The 23,112-nt window shown below is 35.2% G+C and overlaps 1 protein-coding gene across 1 annotated transcript in view; it reads right to left on the reverse strand.

Moving 5' to 3' along the window:
• LOC110461967 (basement membrane-specific heparan sulfate proteoglycan core protein-like) overlaps nt 1–23,112 on the reverse strand; it is an 80,601-nt gene that overhangs the window by 17,890 nt on the left and 39,599 nt on the right. The window contains exons 4-5 of the mRNA XM_021515718.1: nt 2,959–3,267; nt 1,267–1,566 (exon numbers count right to left, since the gene is read on the reverse strand). Coding sequence (XP_021371393.1) covers nt 1,267–1,566; nt 2,959–3,267 — 609 coding nt within the window. The remainder of the gene's footprint in view (nt 1–1,266; nt 1,567–2,958; nt 3,268–23,112) is intronic.

Genomic DNA, 23,112 nt, shown 5'->3' on the forward strand with positions numbered 1-23,112 from the left:
TAGAAATGTAAGCTAAAAGCTAACTATTACCATTGCTACTCTATAAACTAGAAATGTAAGCTAAAAAATAACTATTACCCTGGCTCCTCTATAAACTAGATATGTAAGCTAAAGACTAACTATTCCCCTTGCTCCTCTATAAACTAGAAATGTAAGCTAAAGGCTAACTATTACCATCACTCCTCTATAAACTAGAACTGTAAGCTAAAGGCTAACTATTACCATCATTCCTCTATAAACTAGAAATGTAAGCTACAGGTTAACTTTTACCCTCGCCCTTCTATAAATTAGAAATGTAAGCTGAAGGCTAACTTTTACACTCGCTCGTCTACGAACTAGAAATGTAAGCTAAAGGCTAACTTTTACCCTCGCTCCTCTATAAACTAGAAATGTAAGCTACAGGTTAACTTTTACCCTGGCCCTTCTATAAATTAGAAATGTAAGCTGAAGGCTAACTTTTACACTCGCTCGTCTACGAACTAGAAATGTAAGCTAAAGGCTAACTTTTACCCTCACTCTTCTATAAACTAGAACTGTAAGCTACAGTCTAACTTTTACCCTCGCTCCTCTATAAACTAGAAATGTAAGCTACAGGTTAACTTTTACCCTGGCCCTTCTATAAATTAGAAATGTAAGCTGAAGGCTAACTTTTACACTCGCTCGTCTACGAACTAGAAATGTAAGCTAAAGGCTAACTTTTACCCTCACTCTTCTATAAACTAGAACTGTAAGCTACAGGCTAACTATTACCATCGCTCGTCTATAAACTAGAACTGTAAGCTAAAGGCTAACTATTACCATCGCTCCTCTATAAACTAGAAATGTAAGCTGAAGGCTAACTAAGACAAAGTATTGAAGCAGTCAAAGTCCCCCACCAGTAATGATTTCTTTATTTACTGAGCTGTATACCCATTTTAGTAAATAGGTCACCGTGACATACTTCTAGCACTCCCCGTGCCGAAACATACTCGCATACCAAATCTGGCTTGTCCATTGACATTCCACCAACCTATACAGATACTCAGATTTTATTCTGACTATATGAATTTACATATCGCTCTGCTGTCAGTTCTATAATATAAATGAAAGTTATGATATAACGAGGACAAACTAAGATATCCCCATCAAGCCACCATACCCCCGAAATTGGAAATATGGGGGGAAAAGGTATTATTCCCCCTGACAGTATTTTCAGTCTAAATTACATGCTTACACAGTATGGTGGTCCTGTATGGAGATATTTTTATGATAGTTTTATGCATATACCTGATGAAATTGTCACAGAAGCTGTCGCACTACTACCAATTCCACCAGCATTTGTAGCAAAGCATTGGTAGGTCCCCGAGTCTGTTATGTCTGCATTGATGAGGGTCAGGGAAGGAACGGTGATGGTTGAACCAGAGAAGTGTGTCCCATCAATAGTAATGTCCACGAATCCTGACCCCATGTCACGCCTCCAGTAGACAGAGAGGACGGTCGCAGCTGAGGTTACAGTACAGCCGAGTGTGATCGTAGTTGAAACTTGTGCCCCAAAGGCTGTTTGGAAAATTGTTACAGTTGGAATCTCTGAAAATTTGATAAAACAGTTTATCTATCAGATCAAAGTTCAATAAACAGTTTTAAAGAATGAAAAAAAATAGTGTCTAAACACTTAGAATAACATTGTTGTTTTGATGTTGGTCATTAAAAAAATCCCAAAAAATATTACACAATGCCAAAGGGCACTTTCTCACTCAACTTCGATACAACCAACAAATATTTTGATGTTTCTTACCTATTGATTTATAGATGTATGCGTTCAGGGAACACCCCCATATTTTTCTTTGGCCCAGGAGGTACAATATATACTATTTTTTAAACACTGTTACAACATGGCTGAACAACCTCAAGCCAGGTTTACTGGGATAGAATCAGTGAAGTAGGATATCAGAAGCAAAGTTTACCATATTCCATGTTGAATCATTACTATTTCCTGTTTTCAGGACAATATAACAGTGGTCCATAGCTGAAGTTTGGTGTAAACATACAATATATAGTAGAATTTGTATCTGCATACTTATATGTATTTAAAAATTAAATAATTTGAAGGACATTTTTGCATGCAAATCAACAAACTATTCAGAAGGAATCAGCCTCATATAATAACCAGGTATAAAATACATGAGTCACATTGGGAATAAAATTTAGCCTTACACTTGCCAGTATGTTTGTCCTTATACAAATTTGTATGAAATTTACCCGTTTTTAGGGCAATTCGTGAACAAAAATTAAGATAACCAACCAGAGTGAGGTATCCTTATTTATTACGCATCAAAAATACATGCATCATATATTAGCCATAGACTAACACTGTGTTGTATATGAAACATAACCGCAAATCATTCCACCATACAAGTAAAATTAAACAAATTTGGTAGGAAAACCATAAATAAGGCTGCATTGAATGGCCCATTTCCAGGTACTCACATGTACAGTGCACCAGTTCCTTTATTAACCATCAAGGTAGCAGATGAAATGAATGTTTAATTACATAGATTTTCGCCTATATCATTATACAGTTCAAATCATGGTCAGTCCATAAATGCATGTTTTGCATCCTATTTCACTTTTCTACAATATGTACGCACAGTGTAACCAGCATCATTTATATATGTAAATATTGCCTAGATCTCTTTACAACACATCCGTTCAGCTGGACAAATGAAATCCTCCATACTCCAGGGGTTAAGCTCACTTTTTTTTGAAGTCTGATCCTTTCAAGAACACCAAAAGAATCATGTGGCAGGGTAACAGTAAAATTGACTTGCTTTGACCTCAGGTGTCGCTTAATTCTCTGTAATCTTTAAATTGGACAAGTATCATTATACCCCTGGAGTATCAAAAATAACAAATGAAAGCAATACAAAAGGTTTTACTGAACTCCCTAAAATATATTGGTGTATAAATGTAACTACATACGTATACTGGTGGTAGTGACGGTCAAGACTGTGGCAAGACTTGAAGATGTTCCAGCGCTGTTTGTTGCAGAACAGACATAGATGCCATCGTCCGCATTGGTGGTACTTGCGATGGTTAGAGATGGGTTTCCAGTGTTTGCATTTGTGTACTTGGAGTTATCTACTGTAATAGAACTTGGTACTCCATTAAGAATACGTGACCAGGAAACAGCGGTGACGGTGACAGTTGATCCAACAGTACACTGCAGTGTTACAGTAGTTCCGGAATTAATATTGTAACTACCCAAACCAATGGTCACTGTGGGAATACCTGTAATGAAAGAAAATTTCAAATGATTTGTCATTGTGTCACATCATTAGCAAAATCCTGCTTTTCTTTCAAACTATTTCACTGTATAAACATTTTACCTAGTTCAATGTATAAACTTTATAACTATAAACGTTTTAACTATTTCACTGAATAAACTTTATTACTGTGGTGTATAACCTTTTTCATTGTATCAACTTTTTAACTATTTCATTGTATTGACTTTTTCTATTTTACTGTATAAACCTTTTAACTATTTCACTGTACACACTTTTTAATTATAAAAGATGATTATTTCTCCATTAATAAAGAAAAAGCTGTCCCAGTTCCAAATATTTCATTAAACGATCTTCATTGTAAAACCATTTCACTTAGACAGTTAAATATTGTTAAACTTCCGGGTTTTGACTGCTGAAATGGGCAGAAAAACACCCCTTCTTTTTTATGTCACTTTCCGGTTAACATTAAGTAATCCTCTGACAAATGAGAAGTGACTTTAAGCGAAATCTTCTGCATTAACTTTGATAAACATTGTGAAATAATCTTTATAAACAGACCCTGGACCGTTTTTCTTTACCAAAAGTGCGTTGCGATTGCGTTGCGTTGACCGTTTGATATGCGTTTTAACTTTAGGGTTGAATGTGCGTTGAATATGCGTTTTGCTGGTTATTTAAGTAAACGATCGCTGGCTATGTATTTGCTAGGTTATTTTAAGAATATGTGAGTCCTGAAATGTTTTTATATAAAAAAATAGTTATATGTAAAATAAAGTTTGCAAATTAAAAAAAAAATACAAATAAAATAGATAAATACATGAAATAATCAGTTGGAAGTTTAGCAATGGCTATGTACAGGTAAACGATCCACTATACGTCCCTGGTACAGGTAATTTTAAGAATATGTGAGTGCTGGAATGTTTTAATATGAAAAAAAATTAGTTATATGTATAATAAAGTTTGCAAATTAAAAAGAAAATAAATATACAAATAAAATAGATAAATACATGAAATAATCGGTCGGAAGTTTAGCAATGACATATCTATATTCAAGTATTTGGGCTGCGTCCTGTGCTGATTGATGGATGCATGTCTATACACGTACCTTAATTGGCCAGTAAAATTATAAGTAGAAAATAATTGAGTCATTAGTTATTTGTATAGTCTAAATATATTGTATGTGTTGAAATTTGTAACCAATCTCTGATCAATATAAGCTATGAAATATTATCTAAACGTTATATACTCCATAGCCCGGTTGCAATATTGTCATATACTTCTGATTGTGGGAATCCCAATCTTGCTTGCCAAGACATGCAGAGTGGGTGAGTCAAAATATCAACAGAACCTTAGCCTATGGCGATATCGCCGCAAGTACACCAGCACATTTTGGTTATATTGCTGCAAGTGCCAGAACCTTCTTGCGATATTCTGGCCACATTCTGGTGATATTACCAGAATTCTTATTTGCATACGAAATCTGAACATGCGGCGATATCGCTGCAATATTGCGGCGCTATCGCAGCAATCATGTGTCAGAGACTCAATAATTATGTCCCCCAAACAAAGTTTGGGGACATATTGTTTTTGCTCCGTTTCTTCTTATAATTATTATTTTAAGTCCCCCAAACAAAGTTTGGGGACTGATTGTTTTTACTCCGTTTCTTATTAAGTCCCCCAAACAAAGAAGTCCCCCAAACAAAGTTTTTACTCCGTTTCTTCAGCCATGAACTTGTCCGGAGGTTTTCTCAGAAACTACTGGGGGGATCATCATGAAACTACACACACATATTCATTAGGGGGTCTAGGTGTGCAACAAGCTATTTTTATCTCGACCGGCAGTCCAAGATGGCCGCCATGTAGTTTTGAAATTTTTGGGAATTTAAAATTTCTAAACGTGTTCGCTAAGGAAAGCCAATGGCACCTATCCTATTTTACATGTTTTATAGATATTTTCTAATGCATGCCAAATTTGGCATGTAAGTGTATGATGGTACCCCGAACTCAACTGTAACATCCGTTTTCTAATTAAACAAAATGGCTGCCATATACTGGTCGAAGCTCCGTTGTAGTTAGATTTCGTTCAAATTTAGTATGTATGTGAAATATGGCATTGCAAACTCAACTGCGACATTTGTTTTCTAATTTGACAAAATGGCCACCATATACTGGGTTCTGATTGGTCGAAATATAGATGTTGTCTGATTCTGCCCGGAATTGGTACATAGGGTTTTTGAGGGATGCTGAACACAATATTAACAGTTTCGAACAGCTCATTGGTTTGAAAACATCATCAAGCCATTGGTCGCAATTTAGTTGTTGTCTGATTTTGCCAAACTTTGTCCAACAGGGGTCGTTGGACAAAGTTTGGGGACTTATTGTTTTTACTCCGTTCCTTCTTCTTCTTATTATTACAAGCTAACCGGTAATAAGATTTATCTATATATATATATATATTAAATGCCGCTGTGACTATACTCAATAATTATGTTTATTGAAGATTTAAAAGAAACTGTGGTAAGGTAGTGAAAGCAAGTGTTTTCTTTTATAAAAGCACTGGATAAAGTCTTGAGTGTAATCAGCCCAACAGAACTCAAAATATAAGAAGTGATTTTTTAAACTGATTTTCTATGCATATAGTAACAGTGATAGAGACCTAACCCCAAGGGCCTGAAAAGTTATCCCAAGCAGGAACTTTCCTTGAGGAAGCACTGTATCAAGTCAAGAGTGTAATCAGCCCAAGAGAAATCAAGATATTGTGCATAATATATAATAGTGAATTAAACAGATTTTCTATTTATAGTGACCCATTGACCTTTGACCACTGGACCTGAAAAGCTATCCCAAGCAGGTACTTTCTTCCAGGAAGGATTTGATAAAATTTGAGTTTTAATCAGTCCAACAGAATTCGATATACAGTGCACAAACTGATAATCTATTTACAGTAAGTGACCTTGACCTTTGATATCAAAGGCTGAAAAGATATCCAAAAGCTTAAGCAAACATTGTATTACACTGGATAAAGTCTGAGTGCATACGGCCCAAAAGAGCTCAAAACATTGTGCATGAAATGTTTTTCTATTTATAGTAACATTAACTTTGAACTTTGACATGGATTAAATAGTTCAGCATGATTTTACCCAAGAACGTCATTTTAACCCCAGAGTGCTTTTCCCCATACGTGGTATCATATCCTGAAAGTTGGGCCGGGCCTACTTTACTTACCTGATTCTATCGTATAATATGACTTAAACTAGCATTTTTTCGTAATGGTTAAATAGGCAAAGCAATCAGGAGTTATTCAACGAAATTTAACAGTTTATTTTACCTCATTAAACCCTTGTGACCTGGAAAAGTTGGGCAAGGTTACTCATTTGTACAAACTTGATAGTCCTTCATCCCAGCACGCTAGAGGCCCAATACCAGGTCTCTGGGCCTCTAGGTTTTTGAGAAGAAGATGTTTAAAGATACTAGAAAATGTCTGTAGGACATAAATGCCACCGCTGCCATGTGAAATTAGTTTCAGTGTTCTATAAAAAGTTACAACCACTTTGATTTTGATAACCTGAAACATGCACACACACACAAGGAACTACACTTAAAGCTGATAAGTTGATTTTAATATTCATATGTTTTTACCATCTCCATAACATATTGGATGAAGTTGCTAAGTGTTTAAATTGAATCAGTTGATGATTTTCTATATATAGCAACAGTGATCTTGGCCTTGACCATGGAACCCTGAAACACAACAATGTCCAAAATATACTCATACTTGACCTTTGCATAAAGTTGGACCAAAATCCAAAATCCATGAACGAATTAAGTTGCTAAGTGTTTAAATTGAATCAGTCGATGATATATATAGCAAGTGTGACCTTGACCTTGGATCACTGAAATATAACGATGCAAGAAGTATACCCATACTTGACCTTTGTATTAATTTGACCAAAATCTGTCAAAGAATGTAGTTGATAAGTGTTTACATTGAATCAGGATGCTTCGGGACGGGACAGGGCGGACAAGGGTAACACTATATGCCCCCCATCACCCCATTTAATGGCGGGGGCATAAATAGTTGACTCCCGAGGGCCGGACAATGGCCAGACGACGGACGCAGCACCAGGGCAAAAGCTCACTTGTCCTCGGCAGGTGAGCTAAAAACAGATAGGAGGACAGACAGACGGAAAACCTGATTATTAAAGATGTGCAGGGGTCCTAACAATAAATTGTATAATTGAATTGGGGAATCCCCCTTTGGGACCTCACTCCTCCCCTAGGGAGCAAGAGTATTATGAGAGAGACCCTCTGTTAAACGGCATTAAGCCTTCTTAACCAAGTAATGCTCCAGACCATTGGTTTGAAAACATCATCAAGCCATACAGAAGGACTTCAAGGGATGTACTTGTGATTTATGTCCTCGCAACAGCCAGGGTCATATGAGGACGGGTGTCAAGGAGACACCTATAGAAGAAAACTACAATTCGAATGAAGTGCATGTGTTGACGGAAAAATACAGTTACTTATAAGAATTTCCCATGTACAAAGGGCTATAACACCAGAAAAAATAGAACATTGACACTGGATTCTAACTCAAACTGTAATCCATTATACATATTAATAATTTCCTATGTGCGAAGGGCCATAACTCCTTCAAAAAAAGGAATATTAACAAAGTGTTCGAACTCAAACTCTAACCCATTATGACAAAGCCACAACGACATCGTGTGATGACGGACAGAGTGATTCTTAAGTGTTCGCCATGCTTCTCAGGCGGCACGACAAAGAAAGGCAGAACAGTGAAGAAAGAAAGGAAAGATTTAAGATCCCAAGTGTGTTGCAATGGGGGCTGAAGACCTAGTTTGGTCTGTTCAATGTCCCCCAAGTAGTAGACCCCCCACCCACCCAGCCCCCTCCCATGTACATTGTATGTAAATTATGGTTTGACAGATTCGATGACTCAAGTAGAAAATTATTTGAATCATGTAATCGTGAAAAAGAAAGTGAAGGGACATAGCTCTTCATGCAGACTCCAATTCAAGTAATTTGTGCTGATCTGATAGATCTGTCAATTCAAAATCTATCTGTACACCAAATTCAAGAAGTATTACACATCATTATATGTTTCGTATGTCTGAAATTGTCTGACATTGTCAGTATGGTAAGTTTTAAGTAAAACTTCAAAACTATCTAAAATTTCTGGATATTTTTTCCAAAAACAACGGGAAGAAAATCTACATTTTAAAGAAAGTGGTAGCTATGAGAGCACCCAATATATGTTATAAACATAAAAATATTGATACTTTGCAAAACAATCAGCAGATTTCGCAAAACCACCAATTCTCAAAAATCACCTAAGCATAACATATTTTATCTAAAAGGAAACTGGAAAGTTATAGAAGAAACAAACAGAAACAAACGATATATAACAGAAAGGAATGTGAGGAAATTGTGTGAGGGACTCACAGGAACATTAATAAAAAGGAAGACAATCAATCATAAATGCATAAGAGTACATAGCAAGTGTTCCTAGTTTAAAACAGAGAGTATGAGTATTACTTGAAACACATTTTAAATTATATAAAAAATAATTCTCAGGAACACCATCTAAATGAAAATTAATTGGTTCATATAACAGTCGAGATGCATTTAAAATCCTCCCCACATGGAAAGTAAATCAAACATTACAGTAAAATGTTCAAACCTGGCCTGCATGGTTTAAAGTTTCACCTTTTGGCCTTTTGTAACTTTCAGATTTCTTGGTGAATTTTGTGCATTTTTAAATATCTCCCATTCTCATCAGATGTATATGAGGTGCATTACAAATGGAAAAATAAAAATATGAATGATAAACTGCCAGAATAAGATGTATAGGAAAGCAAACAAAGGGACACAACTCTTCAAGTTGGTGAAAATCCGGCCCTGAATTTCTGCTATTTTTAGGCTGCTTCTACACCAAAGTCAAATAACTTTGACTACTTCAACTTCTGACAGGTCAATGACCCTTGATGAGCCTTATTTAGCTGTCAAAAATCAGACCAAAAAATACTGCAGTACAATTTTATGTCAACTTATGAATTAGTGGATTTGAACACCACTGTTAATATGAATGTTGAACAGAAATATTTGAACATTTAAGCGAACACAGATATTTTTTATAATCTTTTTAATCACAGATTGAAGGATGAAGGGTTTAAATGTTTTTTCAAACACAGTATTTTAAAAGATATCATTAAGGATTCAGACTCTTTTCGGTTATCAGCATCTTTTGAGGAAACTCCATGTATTGTAGCAGAAAAAAGTGTCAACAAATAATATGAAGTGTAGTGCAGTGGATATAGAAAGCACAATTCCTGCTATATATCTAATTGTAGTAAAGTTGTCAAAGAATCAGATATTTGGCAGACGTTTCTTATACATATGACTTAAAAGTGGTTGCGAGGATTTATAATACCCAAAAGACAAACTGATTCCTATTCCTTATACAGAGAACAGTGTGGAAATATAGATGAACTAAAGGTATTGAAAATAATGTCGGGTAGTTCGGGTAAAATAGACCCATTCCATACATGTTTTCAGCCTGTTGTCATTATCTGCCCAGCCTGTAACATCTCATCTTTCCTAGCCAAGCATTCATTTTTTTTCCACATATTTATGTATTCAACCTTAGCGGACTTAGCCTTGTTTTCTAAGCTTTCAAAATATTGAACCTGACACAGGGACTTGGCACGAATTACCATCCTAAGGTCCACATATTTTTTTTATATCATACATTATATAATACACATGTATGTGGACTGAGGGTTAGAAATTAATACCAAGTCCCTGTGCATGTAAATAATAATGGCGGCGCCCAGAACCAAGTTGCCTTGTCGACTATGTCATGGTTTATGTCAAAAAACAAAGGATGACAATACTTAAAGAAACATTTTCTGTTTTTGATCAGTTGGTAGAGATAATTGTCCATATTCTAACTGTAAATGATAACCAAGGGAAATACATAGGCGACCAGTGCTGAAATAATCATGAAAGTTTAAAGTTTTGCTAGTAAAGTGTCTCTGCAAGGTGGCAGGGGAGGGAAATTAAACACAATGCTAAATCTGCCAAGGTTGAATAATACAAATATAAATTATGAACCCTTGGCTATTGAAGATGGTGAGATAACGAGGTTCAATCGTAAAATAATATGTGTCTTCAGCAGTATGCTCCAGTGAAATTACACTATAAAGTCAGCATCAGTCCTGCGCTATCACAAGGAGACAAACATGCACATACCACAGACTCCCAAAACACAGATTAATTATGCACAAACTCACCACACGCATGCATCGAGCAAATGGGGGAGGCCGTCCTTAAATGACCATGTATAGCTGTTGATAGGACGTACATTAAACAATACTAAATAAAACCTGAAGTTTATTTTGACATTAATATCTTATTTATTTGGATAATTTCATGGAAATGATGACTTGTAATTTTAAACAAATGAATTGTTAATTTCAGCTTGTAGCACTGTATGAATGTTATTTTAATAACATTCTACCCATATGAATCCATGATTTTTAATACATTTGACCTTTAACGCAATCGTTGCCATACCGAGACAATTACAATACTGTGGTATTTTAAGCGTCTGCGAGACCAGCTGTTATAACTTACAAACGTCCAGGTGACGAGAAAGAACATGAGAGGAATGTTTTTTGACTTTTGATAGGAACTGTAAGCAATTCACACTTTTCAATTCGTACTATTCTTCTCTTTTGATAACGACGCTTTAACTTGTAAGTGAAAAATATGTCACTGGCGTCACGAGCAGCATCAATACTAAAAACGTCTTTTAATATTAACGGCTACCAAACCCGTGCTCCAGGTTACAAATAAATGCTATGTCCCAATCACCTGCCCTCTGGACTGGTTTTTAAGTAAGTTGTTTTAGTGCCAAATTTTGTACAGCATGATTATTTAGCCTCTTTATCTTAATCCTTCCAACGTAGGTGTCTTGTGATAAAATTTGTTGTTTGCCTTTACACTGTTACAATGTTTTACCATTTATATATATATATGTTTGTCGAAATACAAGCTCCTGAGAGCTTATATTAATTATGACATTTATTCAACGTAAAATAATGATTCTTGTATCTTGTATCTTGATGTAACATGCCACTATGCTTTTATCCGGTTCCGGTGTTAATGGCAGACGTGTTGCGAAAAACTCTCCAAAGAAAAGCGAATTTGTAACAAAATGGAAATATGGTGTGATGCTGCATAAGGTATGATGATGTATTTACATATCCGCAATGCCTTGAGTGATGTTTTGACAATAGTTTCGCCATAGAAATGGCATTTGAATAACCCATCGACCCGTGTATACTGTGGCTACTGTGCTATATATAGAAATCTATACCTGGTTCGACGACGACTACTCATAACGTCTACCACAACCGAGGCTCCGTCACGCTCCATTGAATTGTCACCTGTACTGATAAAGGCGTCTGTTCTACTGTCACTTAATTAACCTTACTGTGCCCTACCTTACAATAAACCAACAACACCATACCTGCGATTGCCTGTCACACAGGAGCACTGGAGCGGCGTTTAATCATGATCACATCAAATTAATACACATTGAAATCCCATACATGCATAGCTTTCGTTTTGCACAATCCTATCAACTAAACCTTGTATGTTAAATGCATCCTGGGCTAAAAACCAGAGAGAAAACTACATGAGTCCAAAAACTCTGGAAAACCGTGGACGCCTATCACTATATAAATCATGATAGCTTATTCTCTAAAATATCTGCAATCGGTTAACTTTGATTTATGGACAAAAGCCACAAAATGTAATTAAATTATTTATCGCTACAGTAAGCAGTCTAGTTCTCGAAACAAACTATCCGTGCATCTGTACTCATCCTATACACTACAAGTATTAAAATATTAATACTACATGTATTTATAATATTTGCTGAAAAATATTAATGAAAGAAACCCAACCGTCTGGGTCAGGTTCAACAGGCTAGAATGACCCGCTTTCACACTCTCCCACCCTATACCGTCACCTGCACGTGCAACAGCACCTCGTTACACCCAGCCAATCAGATTACAGCTTCTAGCGAATCCGAACAGACATATATTTCCTGCTTTTACTGCGAACCGCAGGAAAATACCATTCGATATGGCTACCGGTAATGCGTCACCCACACTCAACGAGAATAACCCAGTACATGATGGTGATGATGATACTTCTCCGCAGCTTAACAAGATTATTAAACTTTTACAAAACTTGGATAGTCGACTTGAACATCTAGAACCTATTGAGAATATGTTGACGTGTGTTCAGAGCTCACTTGACTCCCTCACGCTCAAGGTCCACTCACTAGAAAGTGAAATTACTGATCTAAAAAAAAGCACATTGAAATGGAAATAAGCTGCCGTACCATAAGCGATATGTTTGATGAAATCAAAAGTACGACAGATAATCATTCTAAAGAAATCAAAAAAGATAAACAAGCTATTGATGTGACGACAAAAACAGACAGCAACAGTACATGATCTCGCTTTTTAAATGAACTTCATGAAGAGAAAGAAGAGTTGAAAATCAGTGTCACAGAGCTAAAGTGTAGATCGATGAAGTACAATCTAGTGTTTAGTGGGCTGCGAGAGGACAGAGATGAAAATACAGAGGGTAAACTGAGGGATTTTCTGACTCACGAAATGGGGATCGATCAGGTTGAGTTGGGCAACGCTCATCGTTTTGGAAAATTTGTGCGTGGCAAACACCGAAATATAGTAGCTAGGTTTCTGTACAACCATGAAAGATCCAATATTCTCAGAAACGCAAGGAAACTTAAGGGCACACACTACTACATTAATGAACAATTCCCCCCAGAAATAGAGGACAAACGCAGGCTACTATACTCAAAACTTAAAGAACTTAGACGGAATGGGCGCCGAGCTAAACTTGTGAGGGATCGGCTAGTACATATTGTAGTTGACGGGCAACTCTATACAGGGAGCACCATGGGTAATGCCAGTAGAGCTCAAGGAGATCCACAGAGTGGTAGGTACAGAGACAGCCAGTCACATACCGATGTAGTACGAGGTGTTCCGAGTGCTAGCGTTCCTAGTGACAGCGTACCTAGCAACAGTGTATCGTGTGCAGGTAGTGAAGACATTCTACGTCCATCGCAGAAGGTACAACAATGGATGCAGGCGGTCCCCACGATGTAACACCCCCACCCAAACGAGGGAAGTTCACGAGTGCTAGCTCATGTATAGACCCATCCGATTAGGAGACATTTGTTAAAACAGTATAGGGAAACATGGAGGGCGGATCTTCTAATGGTCCCAAAGACTACCGACTTAAAATCTTGAGCATTAATGTAAATGGTCTCACCAACAAACTTAAATGTCCAGAATTTTTAGAATACGTCTTGAATTATGATTTTATTTGTATCACTGAGTCAAAAACTGATAGTGCAGATTCTATAGATATCGACGGCTACACTATATTTTGTAAGCATAGACAGTCACTGGCCAAAACCAGATCTAGGGGTATTATTGTTCATGTTAAAAATGAATATGTCAGATATATATCTCATTTAAAAACAGACAGCAACCACACATTATGGCTTAAAATGAAAGGTACAATGTTTAACATTGATGGTAACGTTTTATTTGGTACAATGTATATACCTCCGGCTAATTCAAAGTACTCATCATCAGAATTGTTAGAAGATGTTGAAAATGAATTATTGTCGTTTAGCCATGATGTTAAGTGTATTTGTCTTCTTGGGGATTTTAACAGTAGAACATCCGACTCTCACGATTTTACAGACGTCGTTGATGGAGATGATGATGAAAATGATGATATTGGCAGTCCTGATGTAAATAAACTTGAATGTATACATGTACCTAAGGTAAGGTGTTCTACAGATAAGGTACGGAATGATTATGGAAGGCGTTTGTTAGATATTTGTAAACACTGTAATATTTATATTTTAAACAGACGCATGGGAGAAGATAGAGGTATAGGTAAACCAACCTGTAAAAATGCAAGTGTTGTAGATTATTGTATAGGTAATTTTGAATTCATTAAATTAGTAGAAGATTTTTCGATACAAGAATTCTGTTCTTTATTGTCTGATGTGCATTGCCCAATTCACATTTGTCTATGTATTAATCAAAATGTACACTTAAATTTCAATGGTGATACTATTGGTTCTGAAGGTCAGAGGTTTTTATCAAGACAAAAGAGATGGAATACTGATTCGAAAGATATTTTTGTAAAACATGTGGTTGATAGAAAACTATATATAGATAGCATTACTGATAGTATGGATGACACTGAGAATGTTGTAAATCTGGATTTTATTAATGACACTGTACATAAATTATGTGAAATTTTCATCGGTGCTGCCAAACATGCTTTTGGAAATACCCAACCTAATAACCGCACTAAAAATAATTTTAAAATTAAAAAAAAACAGTTTACCAAAGAATGTAAATCTGCTCGACAAAATTACAGAAAAGCCAAAAGATTTTATAAAAGGTATGGGGAAATAAGTTTAAAAGAGTACTTATATGATAAGGAGCGTAAATATCATAAAACACTGAGCACTGCTGTCAAGAATCATAAAACTCAGATTAAAAACAATTAAAAAAACCTGAGGACTAGAAATCCGAAAGAATATTGGAAAATAATAAATATGGGTGCTCCCAAGAAAAATACATGTAAGGCAAATATCGATGATCTTTTTTACTTTTTTAGCAAAAGTTTCAATAATGATTTTGATGGTGATGACAATTATATACTGTCCCTTGATGAATTCTAAGAGTTGTCTGACCTTGAAACTAATACCTTAATAAATAGTCCAATTACTCCAAGTGAAATTTTGAAATGTGTCAATAGATTCAAATCGAATAAGTCTGTTGGTGATGATTTAGTATGTAATGAATATATCAAATCAACTACTGACATAATGCTTCCAGTATATGTTAAAATGTTTAACTATATGTAATGTATCAGAAGCATGGCTTATGGGTAATATTATCCCCGTGTTTAAAAATAAAGGTGATATGTATGACGCTAAAAACTATAGACCAATCACACTGGTCAGTTGCCTAGGTAAACTATTTTACAGCTGTAATTAATGAGCGTCTAAATATATATGCAGACAATGTCGAACTTATGCTTGAAAACCAAGCAGGTTTTCGTAGGTAACATTCTACTATAGATCATATATTTTCTTAATACTCTTTAATTCAACTTTCAAAACAATTCAAAAACCGTATGTATTGTGCTTTCATAGATTTTGAGAAAGCGTTCGACAGTGTCTGGAGAATAGGGTTGTGGAACAAATTAATAACAAATAATGTAGATGGAAAATGTTTTAAAGTTATTGTTAATATGTACAATGGAATTAAGGCTAAAGTTATGAAAGATGGAACATTCTCCGATATCTTCACCTGTAATTCCGGGGTTAGGCAGGGTGAAAATCTTTCTCCATTTTTATTTTCATTGTATCTAAATGACCTTGAAATGTTTTTAGAATCTAATGATTGTACAGGCCTATCAAATTTGGCGGGAAAACGTGAGAATGAGTTACACATATATCTCAAATTGTATGTAATGTTATACGTTGACGACACTATTTTGTTAGCAGACACCCCAGAAGATTTACAAAAACAACTTTATGTGTTTTATGATTATTCAAAAGTGTGGCATCTTAAAGTAAATATCGATAAAACAAAAGTGATGATTTTTGGTAGAGGGAGAGTATCCCAAAATATACGTTTTACTTATAACAGAAATGAAGTAGAAATTGTGAAAAATTTCAAATATCTTGGTGTTCATTTTACTCAAAATGGTTTCACGCAGTTAAATATTAGACAATTATATGATAAGCGCCTTAGAGCAATGTATGGTGCTATTGCTAAATACAGATACCATAATCTATCAATTGACTGTAAATTAGATATTTTCGATAAAGCTATCAAGCCTGTCAAGTTGTATGGTTGTGACGTCTGGGGTTTTTGTGATTACAAACTTTTAGAACGTTTACATTTGAAATTCTGTAAACATATTCTTCAGGTGAAAACATCGACACCCAATTTCATGATTTATGGGGAATTAGGAAGATTTCCTCTGAGTATAAGTATCAAAGTTAGAATGATTGGATTCTGGGCCAAATTGTTAGAACCAATACCTAATAAGTTAAGTAATAAAATGTATAAAATTATTATAAACTATAATATTCAATGGTTGAATTGTATTAAAAATATCCTTGATGAATGTAATTTAATAAATATATTTGAAAGTCAAGAATTCCAAAGTACCCAATGGTTGAAAAATACAGTTTTCCATACACTCAAAGACAAATTCATTAATAATTGGAGAAACGATGTTTTCAATTCACCTAAAGGGACCAATTACAGAATTTTTAAAAATGACTTAGTATTAGAAAAATACCTGCTAGATCTCCCTCCAAGACTTGCAAATGTTTATTGTAAATTTAGAATTTGTAATATGAAATTTCCTATTGAATGTGGTAGATGGAATAACATTCCAAGAGAAGATAGAACATATATTTTTTGTGACCTAAATGAAATTGGAGACGAATATCATGATTTATTTAATTGTAATGACCACCAGATACTGCAAAACAGAAGAAAATTTATGTCGAGAGATACTATTTTGAAAGTCCTAGTACTTTAAAGTTTAATACATTATTTAATTATGTCAATAATGAAGAACTAATTTCACTTATAAAATTCCTTAAGCACATAATTGAGCGAATTAACACTGGCCATTAACACCATGATTTATATGTAAACTGTACTATATATATGTATATAATTCTCTACACTGTAACCAGTTTGCGAGAATACAAAACAGGCTTCCAATCACGAACTTTTCCTCGAATGCTCCTATGTATAATCTTCGGCACGATGGACACACGTTAAGGTATACTGTTAATGTACAAATGTATGCAAACTGTAAAACGAATGTAGGTCTGCGCGATCGCAAACATTTAATGCTGATATTTTCGCATACATTTAAGTTAGTACTTGATGTGATAGCAATGGATTAAATGAATGTTACCTTGTGTTGTATTCTAGCACATCAGTGTCTCAATACATACGGTATTAATCTGTTAATGTTCGATAAACGTGTGTTTTTTTTATAAGACAATCCTGATTATGTTGTGAGGTATTTCCGGGTCAAGTTCTCGTATCAAGTGCGCTTCCGGTTACGTCATAAAATGCAATTTTTCAGTACACAAAATCTTGATATTTATTGATTAAAGATAGTTTAAAGAATAAACGAGTTAACAAAAACATTATCGATACATTCGTAAATATTATTTTCTTGAATGTTTGCGAAGCAGACGACGTTTGATCATAATCTCGAAACTAGAACATTTTTTCCAAACAAAATGTGTTTTAACATTTGAAAGAAAAAAGTTTGAAGGGGAAAAAATCAATTTGCTCTTTTGTGAATTCATGAAAGTGAGACAGAAATGAAATATAGTAAATAATTGATACTAATAAATTTATCAAAAACATCATATTTAGAGAGTATGTTCTGGGCATGATCGTTTAGAAGCTTTGCAATACTTCAAACTCTTTCAAACGCGCATAAGCTCGAGATTAGACCCTGCTTACAAAATGGCGACTGAAAGTAGCAAGACGGATTAGATTGGAACTTCAATTGTGAATATGTCGGCAAGTAAACATTGTTTACAAAGCCTATGTGGTCTGTTCATCTAATTTAGTCAAGATGTACTCAGATCAGTCGTTGTTTAGTCGCCAGGGTAAAAAAATAGGATTATTATATAAACTTATTGTAATTAAGTCCCCAAAAATAAATGCCTCGTTCTTCTTCTTCTTCTTCTTCTTCTTCAGGCATGAACTTGTCCGGAGGTTTTCTCAGAAACTGCTGGGCAGATCATCATGAAACTACACACACATATTAATTAGGGAGTCTAGGTGTGCCACAGGCTATTTTTATCTCGAGCGGAAGTCCAAGATGGCCTCCATGAATTTTTGAATTTTTTGGGAATTTACAATTTCTAAAGGTGTTCGCAAAAGATAAACTTCATTGTACAGACCCTGGACCGTTTTTCTTGTCCGTTTAAACGCAAACGCAACACAAACGCAACGCAAACGGAACGCAAACGCAACGCAAACGCAACGCAAACGGAACGCAAACGCAACGCAAACACAACGAAAACGCATCGGAAACTCAACGCAAACGCATACAGACCGTTTGGTTAAACACGCTCCTAAAACGTAGTTCATAGCAGACAAATAACGGACTTAGATTTAGATGCACTTGCTCGCGGAAGCGTGTCGGTCTCTGACCCTAACTCTGACCTGTATTTACCTATACAGCGCTCGCTTGTTATTTGCACAGCCGCGGTTGCAGATGTACTTATAGGCAACATTTTCCCCCTCAGCACCAACATAATAATTTGGAATAATGATTTGTCCCCCGATTTTTCGTGAATATTGATAATTCATTTTGAAATGGAATTAAACTTCTCATGGTATCCGTTTGGAACTCAACAGTACATTACATTTAACATCTAATCACTAAATCTACACGACGTAAAAACACATTCCTTTTTATGAATTCATAAGATTAAAAGTATATTTGATGGTGGTTTCTCACTTATCTTTGAATTTAATTTATATATTTTCCCCAAATATTATTTCAAGGTGAAGTTACGGGAATAGTCTTGAACAATGGTTCTTTGACATCAACAATACATATGGATACGTCTAGTGGGTAGTTCAAAAAAATATTTAATCAATTTGTCGAAAAATAATAAACAACCCAAACTAAATAACGTACGTGTAATTGTTTGTTTTTATTTAAATTAGGCGATCGCAAATGTTCAAAAGGAGATGAAATATGAAACTTGTGTTTGGAAAATATTGGATATGAATATCATCATATGTATAAAACAAGTGAATGTGATGTGTTTGCATAGAGTATTATTTCTGTAGTATCTTACAAATCCAACTGAAATGCTGCAAGCGAATTCCGTGTAATTATTGTTTTTTCTCTCTTAAAATCGCCCTTCTCTACTTACATCTCAAACAGGTATAATTCTTATGATATTCTCTTTAGTGGTATTACTTGATAATTATAATCAGTATTTATATGAATGATATTGAAGCCGGAGCGTTAGTTATATGTATCTTATCTATACATCTTACAACACAACATACATGTATGCTTTCTATGCACCCTGCTATGCTTAATCATACTAATATAATCTAATTCCGTGCTGTACCCTCAAGTTACACATTTTCATTTGTCTGAGTGATGAAAACATGATCTGAAATCTGAATTGCTTGTGTAATTCCCTCCTTAAAACAGCCTTGAACCAAAGTTTTTTTTTATTGCTTTTTCTTAACAGTCATTTTGAAAAGTACATTGCACAAACAGCACTGATTTCACTATCCTAAACAATAGCGAATTAATTCCATAAAAATCTTTGCTTTTACCTTGCCTTACATTTATTATTGTTTAAACGTGTGTCCCCCCTGTTACCTGCGGTATTGTTATTTCGAAGGTAAAGACCACAAGGTTACTACCTGTGGTTTCAGGCACAGGGACCCGGGAATTTGCTACAGTTGTTAGTTTGGACCTATCGCGCCGCATAGTAATATTAGATCTTCTTCTTCTTCTTGTGATAAGGCGTCATGTAGATTAACTTAATCTGAGAATTTAGGAAGTATACATTAGATGTTTTAGTGGTTAACACTATTTCTCAAAATAATTGCCGCCCCTCCTTCTAACCGCACCCAAGAAATGTACCCTGAACGTTTTGCTATATCAAGCTATGGAAATACTTCGTTTAATACAACCAAAGGCTAAGAAAGTGCGACCGACGTAGTTGACTTCGTTTCCGAGATATTGTGATTTATCTGAAAAACACACCTTTGGCTCAGCGGCGATCGCAACGATATTGGTAGCCCACATATGTGACGTCACAAGTTCAACGCTGTCAAAACAGCCCTATACCGGGAAACTTTGATCGTGCGTTCGATATGTAAGCTTTTTAGCTACTTATATGATATATTCCGTCGTCACTTGCTTGTGTAGGTAATATTTAAAGTACTACATACATATATTTTTTCCACCATTTTAATGAAGAAATAAGTTTCTACTGAGAAGGCAAATGATGTGCTGTAATGCGGGTGTCCGAACACACATTAGGGTGCTATCTAAATGAATCCGTGTTTTTACATAATTCGTTAATCTAGTGAATGTACATATTATACTTTTTATTATTTAATTGATCTCTAAAAAAATTGATGAGCACCTATATACAATATAAAGCAATTGAGTAAAAATTAAGTCAAATTAACGTAGGAGCACCCCACCCTTTTCTTTACAATATGTAGATATACGATAGAAACAGACGAAAACATGCACCGGTACAATCATTTATGCTCAAATTGAGCAGCAACCCGAGTATTTTTACCCCCAGTTATAAAATCTTGAAACATTTTAAATTTGAAACAATCTTGCTGAGGGAGAACCGGTCCGTTCAAGTCTCACAAAGATTAGTAATATCACGGAATTAGATAAGTCCGTGGTAATATATAATGTACATAACAGGGTCCAGCATTATTTGCCTTGTTACTGCCTTTCATCTGTCCGGTGATGCAGTTGTACTGACTTTGATTTGCATATAATGTGACTCTTTGGCAGTACTTACACATTTTATTTATCTTTTTCTTGAAATTGATCCTTATACCTGAGACGTAATATATACGTCTCTGCTTATACATTTCCCTGTTATCTAGACTGAGGACATTGCAGTTAAATGGAAAATTGGAAGACACATAATCTACACCAATCTACACTATGTACGTGTGTGAAAAAGGGTTGGAGGATGAAACCACGGACTTAGATAATATAATTCCGTGATAAAACACCGCTGGGTTTGGTCAACCCGAATACAGTTTATAAAAGGCGTTTGAAAAAATACAATCAAATCATCTCTATATTTGTAACTAAATCTGTGTCGCTTTACGTAAAACAGCAACGGCTAAATCATGAGACATTTGCAGTTTTGATACAAATAAACTTTTATATTTCGATTTCTATTCGCAGACAATATTCCCCATTATGTAATTTTCTTGTGAGATACAATAATACGTATTTTATTGTGTATAATTTGGTAAACTAGTAATCGTGCAAACTAATCAGGAACCGCTTGAATACTATAAAAAATAGCACCTCCATACCTGAGGCACGTGTCAACGTCGTAGCTGTTGGTTTGTGTACTGGACACGTCGATTAATACCGATAGAAACCAGTATGTACCCTTTATGGAATACAATATAGCAGATATAAACTATTTCAAAATAAGTACAAGCTATATAGGAAGATTACATGCAATGACTTGTTTATAAGCCTTTCCATTCGTGGTAAAACCATAATCAACTATTTTATTAAATGTTAAAAATTAATAATAATGTGTCCTCTTAATTCAGCTTAAAGAAATACCGAATACACAACTACTGTAGTAAAATTGCTAGGTCTCAATGATTTTCAATGATGTAATCAAAATCTATATATTGTCAATGTTGGCAGGGGCCTTGTACCTCTCGAATCTCCCTGGAAGCACCCCCGATAACTATTGCGAGTCGAGCGCAGGACTTACATACTTCGACCTGGACGTAAACAAAACCCACAATATAGACAATAGAATTAACGAAAAAGCATACACACATAGAGATAAACTACAAATATTTTATAAAATGAAACTCGCCGTTTAGACGCACTAATTATAAGCCTCTCTTCAATCCAGACTACCCTGGTGTCGTTACGAAACCATCAGCCCATGCGTGCAGTGATGGAAGTATTTGTAGATTTAGTTGAATTCGATTCATATATTCATATGAACAGAATGATATAAGTATGAAAATTAAATATCTAGAATATACAAATAACTAATTACTCAATTATTTTCTACTTATAATTTTACTGGCCAATTAAGGTACGTGTATAGACATGCATCCATCAATCAGCACACGACGCAGCCCAAATATTCGAATATAGATATGTCATTGCTAAACTTCCAACCGATTATTTCATGTATTTATCTATTTTATTTGTATATTTATTTTCTTTTTAATTTGCAAACTTTATTATACATATAACTATTTTTTTCATATTAAAACATTCCAGCACTCACATATTCTTAAAATTACCTGTACCAGGGACGTATAGTGGATCGTTTACCTGTACATAGCCATCGATCGTTTTCTTAAATAACCAGAAAAAACGCATATTCAACGCACATTCAACGCAAACGCAACGGAAACTCAACGCAAACGGAACGCAAACGCAACGGAAACGCAACGCACTTTTGGTAAAGAAAAACGGTCCAGGGTCTATAGCCTACGCCACCTATCCAATTTTACATGTTTTAAAGATATTTTCCAATGCATTCCAAATTTGGCATGTATGTGTATGATGGTACCGCGAACTCAACTATGACATCCGTTTTATAATTTGACAAAATGGCTGCCATATACTGGTTACTGATTGGTCGAAGCTCCGTAGTAGATCGATTTCGTTCAAATTTAGTATGTATGTGTAATATGGCATTGCAAACTCAACTGCGACATTTGTTTTCTCATTTGACAAAATGGCCACAATATACTGTGTTCTGATTGGTCGAAATTTAGATATTGTTCGATTTCACTCAAATTTAGTATGAAAGTGTTTTATGCAATTGTGAACCTTTCCTGATTTATCTTTGCGACTATGGGGACAGTTTGTAATGCCAGTTTGTAATGCCTGTAATGCCCCCCCCCCC

This window comes from Mizuhopecten yessoensis, unplaced genomic scaffold, assembly GCF_002113885.1.
Source record: "Mizuhopecten yessoensis strain PY_sf001 unplaced genomic scaffold, ASM211388v2 scaffold10711, whole genome shotgun sequence".
In the NCBI taxonomy this organism is placed as follows: Eukaryota; Metazoa; Mollusca; class Bivalvia; order Pectinida; family Pectinidae; genus Mizuhopecten; species Mizuhopecten yessoensis.